This window comes from Anneissia japonica, unplaced genomic scaffold, assembly GCF_011630105.1.
Source record: "Anneissia japonica isolate Jap-2015-1 unplaced genomic scaffold, ASM1163010v1 scaffold3945_len365852_cov175, whole genome shotgun sequence".
Lineage (NCBI taxonomy): Eukaryota > Metazoa > Echinodermata > Crinoidea > Comatulida > Comatulidae > Anneissia > Anneissia japonica.
The window spans coordinates 204,315-210,286 of record NW_022684590.1 but is presented as its reverse complement, the minus strand read 5'-3'; the positions used below and the strand labels follow the sequence as shown (position 1 = coordinate 210,286).

Here is a 5,972-nt window from a genome sequence, read left to right as displayed (position 1 = left end):
TTTCGAATTTTACTTGAGTTTGTTATCACCTTTATTTTTTGCTTCATTGTATTAAAATTATTGATTAAATATTTGTAAAATATTAAATGTGAATTACAATAGTATTCAGCATTAACTATTAGTTACTACCTGCATAATAAAGAACAATTAGCTAATTAAAAAAAAAAATTATTATTCCCAACCACTTATCTAAATTATTAATATTAAGTTACCACACCCACTTATTTATAAAATTTAAGATAAATTAATTAAAGTGAATTACCAATAATTCTAATTAGAAAACTGATGGTTATATATTAAGTATATTTATTAATAATTACCATGCTGAATAGTGATATCATATACACCAAATTAAAGTTATAAATATACAAAATTAAATTCAAATATAGCACCAGGACGACCTCTGCTAGACATTAGCAAGCTTTCGAAATGGGCGACGCGGGGAGCTGCGACGGGGAATTCAGTCAACCATGAATGTCATACTATGCACTTCCCGTCTCAACATCAAAGCTGTTTCGATTTACAGGACGACGCGCTCCCTCGTATTGCGTGATCAAATTATGCAGGCGCCACAGCGAGCGCGTATTTATAAAACTCACGTTGCCGTAGTCAACACAACGCCAAATCGCTCAAAGCCCGTTGTCAAATCCACACAACAAACGACTTCGCATGTATTCGCATGCGCAGTACGGTTTCACGCTCCACTGCCCGTCATAAAACGCCGCGTCGTCCAAATCGAAAGCTGCTTATTCACCCCAGACCCTCACATCAATCCCCTGAGCCTGGTTCAGTGTCCCCCTTAGAATTTATTCACTTTTATTTTTTTCTGTGATAGCCGCCATCTCACGCTCCCTTTTGCATTTGTGTACAATCTTGTCAAAGGATGTAAGGTAGAATAGACCAATGGCTCTGCAAATCCCCACCAGAAAAACCTATACAAAGGAAATGTAAAAACAAATTCATTTATGAAGCAAGAAAACTGTTGCTTTTTAAGACAAAAAGTCTGCTGTTGTGCTTTGTGCTCATCTGTTTGAGCAAGCCACTTTATCTACCTTGTGTCTCTCTCTCTTGTGACCCAGGAGAATAAATACTGTAAATGCTTGAATAAGCACTGCGGCGCTTATAACATTTTTGGAGGCTTCAGTGCGGCACTTATTCGAGAGCGGCGCTTATTAAAAAAATATTGGCATGGCGCTTTCCATTGTTCCTATTGTTACCAATCTCACGTATTCCCATAGTTTGTTAGGCCTATCATAGACCCTACATCATCGTAAATAAACGTTTATAAAGAAATGCTTGTGTCTTCATTGTGTTATTTATTCATTTGAAAACGCTGTATACATTGTATACAGCGTTCAAATTGTGTTTCATTGCACTCAGGTGCTTATTCACTCAAAATCATGCGCAGCAGCACTTATTCGAGAGCGATGCCTATCAAAAAAAATCATGTTTGGAGCGGTGCTTAATCGAGAGCAGCGCTTATTCGAACATTTACAGTAATAATAATGTGAATTATGTATAGCACCATATCCGTAACATGCGCTCATGGCACTGTCCCAAGTCAAAGGAACTGAATAAGTGGGTACTTAATAGGATCCAATACCAAGCATTGATTCTTGCCTTTTATGGAATCTTGCTCTCCAGAGAGCTGAGGATGTGCTTCACAGATGTTTGATTACATAGCTGAACAAAGAGCAGATGAGCTCCTTGGGGTCAACTTAATTTAAGGAGTAAGATTAGCATGTCTTTAGGGTTAAATTAACTAATACTATTGGTCGGGTTTTTTGGGTTTTTTTTCGACATTTATGTTAATCACATAGTAGTCTTTACAATATGCACTCTATAAGTCAACAATTATTATTATTATGACCAAGTTAAAGAGTGCAAAGCATATGCATTATGTATATAGCACATTATTACCAAATCATCAAATAAATAAATAATCATTGTCATTAAATTATTATCAATATGGTGTTATCAAGTTTTTAAAAAGAGACGATAACATAATGCAGTATATTAATGCCTAAATTGTATTGCATACGGTATGTAACAGGAAACAAGAATATTATTAAGAACATAGAAAACAAAATGGCCTCCCCTGAGCTACGCTCATTTAGGGAGACAACAGTCTAACCTGCTGGAGTGCTTCTGCAGTTGATATAACAGTTGACATCCCACAAGTTATCTGCTTCAGAAGAAATCCATCAAGTCCAACATAGCTCAAGAACACACCACGCTGAATGCAAAGTGAACATGAGCAATTAACAAGAAATGATTGGATAGATGGATGGATTAATTTTGGTGTAAACACCAAGGATAACCCATGAAAAGTTTGAAGAAAGACCTATTTCCAGTGGGGTCCTTCTAGTGGTGATTGGGCAGTACACAGTGAGATAATCCCCTACTCGTTTTGAGTGCATTCTTTAACGTGCACATGGGCCATAAATGCACACAGGAACTAACGGCTTAAACGTCTCATCTGAAGGACACTACTGTAACTTGTATTTCGGCCCTCCAGCTGAAACACAAGGAGGCAGCAATGGAAATTGAACCAGGGACCTAGAGATGTCCACGGTTCAGCGCACACACAATAGCTAATACCAGTTTTCCAAACTGAGCTAAGCTGCTCTCTAGATTTTTTATCATAAATGCAAAAATAATAGATATACTTTATGCTGCTTTTTTTTTTTATTTAAGAATAATTCATTATAATTACATAGTCATTTATATATATATCATGCAGAAACATTTTCATATCATAAATTATGTTATTGCTAATTGTGAATTATATCAGATGTAAAGAACTTTAGACTTGATATAAATTACCATTAAAAATATTTTCTTTTTACAACTAATGGTTTCACTTTTTAGTTCATACCACAATTTAGGATCATTAAATTTTGCAAAAAAATGGTTTTTTTTTTAATCTTACAAGAGGAATAGTATCTGATTTTCTTGTATTTCTAAAGTTATATGTATTAATTAATTTAAGTTTATAAAAAAAATTGTTGAACTACTTTTAGTAATATCTGTTCTTATATTGAAGGAATAAGACCCGGATTTTATGAATATTATACATATTTATAATGTTTACTTTATGTGATTTAAATGACAAGTACATTAACCTACTGCCCAAATGATGATATAAATCTTGCCTAAAGAAATGAGCATGGTTATTATACAAACCTGAGAATCTTTGAGAATTATTTTTGCGACGACATCTGGTTGAAATAATCCAGCAGTCTCCGAAATTAATTGTGTTTCTTTTGGCTGCAAGAAGGAAGAAGTTTATAAGAACATCAAAAAATAGGAGTGATGTGTTTGGAAACATACTGATTATTCATTACGACAACATGTCAGGTAGACTAAAACATCACTCCTATGACATTTTACAGATGCAAACACACATTGAAAAAAACATCAAAGAACTGTTGAAAATGGAAGCGGTTAATTGCTCAGCAGAATGTTTTGGCGTCCCAGCATTGAGGTTGGGGTTTAAACCTCTCAATGTTTACTGTCCTCAAGCAAGGCACTTCATCTGCGTTGCTTCTGTCCGCCCAGGAGTATAAATGGGTACCTGGTGGGGTTGCCTGCTACTGTGCCAATACGGCAGCAATTAAACATATGGAACCGATGACCTGGGATAACAAAATGCTTTGTAGCCTAAAGGAAAGGTGCTATATAAACTCTCGCTGTGCAAGTCGCTTGTGTCCTTGGGCAAGGCACTTTATCTACGGTTGTCTCTCTCCATCCAGGAGTACAAGTGGGTACCTGGTAGGTTCAAACACAGCCTGCGCTGAATACAGCTGCAACATTATGGAATTCTCCTATGGGGCTTGAGTGTGTGTTCCATATGTGCTTGATCCAGTGATCCGGGGGTAATAATGTTCAAGCGCTTCGAGGTTGTGTCAACGTGAGGCGCTATATAAATCCAGAATTATAATTATAAACAATCACTAAACTAATAACAAACTACCTTAGTGACTGTGGAGCACCAAGAGGAGGGTGGGTAATGTAATGTAGTGACAAATAAATGTGATATACCAATATTTGGGCATAATATGACATCATCATGCCCATATATGGACAAATCACACAAAATTTGTCACATAAAATTTGATAGTGTGGACAGATCTTAAAGCCTTGTCCACACCTTCAAATTTGATGTGACATATAAATGTGATGTACCCATATTTGGCCATAATCACATCATCATGCCCATATTTTTTTTTCTTCTTCTTCAACATTTATTTAACCATAACATAATCATAAAACATAATGAATTTGAGTGAAAAATATGAAAATTAAAGTCAATCGCATTTGTTAAGAACAAAATAATAGATATTGAAATTATGATTTGGATCAGGTCTAGAAGCGTCAGCTTGTCTCAACCTGACCCATAAATAATAAAATAATAATAAAAATAATAATAGTAAGGAAAAATTAATCAAAAAGATATACGGTACACTATAATACACATGAATAAATCAAGACCTATAAAGCACAAACCATAATTATAAAAGGTTACTAGTCAGAATAATTAAAAAGATACATTTTTTTCATACGATTTCTAAAAGTTAGTAAATTATTACAATTTATTAGTTGATCATCCAATTCATTCCATAATTTAGGGCCAGTTATAGTAATAAAAAAATTTGTTTTAGTTAGTCTAGAAAATGATACATCAATTTTAAGAGGTTTTATTAAAATATATCTAGGAATTAGAGATATTTGGTAATAAATTAGAAATTGATGAAGGCAATAGTCCATTGACATATTTAAACATGAAAGAGGAAATTTGGATTTTGTGAAGATCATAAATATTAAGAACATTTAATTTCTTAAATAAAAATTCGGACGGAGAATCAAGGGGGGATAAGGATATAATACGAATAATACGTTTCTGTAACTTAAGTAATTTGTCAAGATTGGTCGGATAGTCGGCTGCCCATAAAATATTGCAATACTGGATTATTGGGCATAATCACATCATCATGCCCATATTAGGCAAGTCATACAAAATTGTCACATAGTGTGGAAAGAGCACTATCAAATTTTATGTGACAAATAAATGTGATATGCCCACATTTCAGCATAATATGACATCACAATGCCCATATATGGGCACATCACACAAACTTGTTACATGAAAATGTCATAGTGTGGATAGAGTTTTGGTCTATCTTTCTGGAAATAAGCCACTAATTAGCGACCTCACCTTATCATTACTCTCTGCTTGTAGCATTGGCGTATCTGTGTCTGGAGGGCAGTTCACAGTCACATAGATATCATATGGTTTCACCTTGGGAAAAAAAGTAATAAAAAAAATATATAAAATTTTTTTTAAATATAAGAAAGATAAGATACAATTTCCAAAAGTAAATTTGTTCCTTAAAAAATATTGTTATATGAATGGACAGACACATAACCAGGGGGAGTGGGGTTGTAGTTCGGCAGAATCCCCCCCCCCCGCACCACTTTTTTTTTATCAGTTTACTACTGTGGTAGTATTTTATTATAACTTTGTCTTGTAAAGAAACACTTCTGAGTTAAACTTGGCCTACAGGAAACACCCCTTCCCATGGACCTGATTACAGGCCTGATGGAGGTCGGATTTTAGCATGTTTTCACTGTATGTCGACAAAAACGTGTACAAGGATTCCTATGTTTGATGCGCATACGGCATTGCTATTAGCACTAAGATGACTGAAAAGAATGGAAATATGTGTATACAGTGTCAGGAACCGAAAATGTAAAAAAATGTAATTTCTAGATTCCGTATGTGCTGCATGCGTAAAAGTGTGCGCACGACGCTGAACGTTTGAAAAATGTTGAAATGCTCAAAATGGCCTGAAACATGCTCTAATTTAATCAAAAAGTGACTTTGTGCATTTTAAAATTGTGACGCACGCGTATGTGCGCATTTTTATGTGTGCACGGGAAACTAAGATACATGACATTCAACCTTGACC

The 5,972-nt window shown here is 34.8% G+C and overlaps 1 protein-coding gene across 2 annotated transcripts in view; it reads right to left on the bottom strand.

Moving 5' to 3' along the window:
• The window catches only part of LOC117107241 (3-ketodihydrosphingosine reductase-like), a 13,219-nt gene continuing 7,247 nt past the window's right edge, over positions 1-5,972 (bottom strand). Inside the window, exons 7-10 of one of the 2 annotated variants that reach the window (XM_033248873.1) lie at positions 5,219-5,302; positions 3,187-3,270; positions 2,135-2,236; positions 1-932 (exon numbers count right to left, since the gene is read on the bottom strand). In XM_033248873.1, the coding sequence (XP_033104764.1) occupies positions 807-932; positions 2,135-2,236; positions 3,187-3,270; positions 5,219-5,302 (396 nt within the window). In that variant the 3' untranslated portion in view covers positions 1-806. The remainder of the gene's footprint in view (positions 933-2,134; positions 2,237-3,186; positions 3,271-5,218; positions 5,303-5,972) is intronic. The other variant, XM_033248866.1, reaches the window with a different exon arrangement.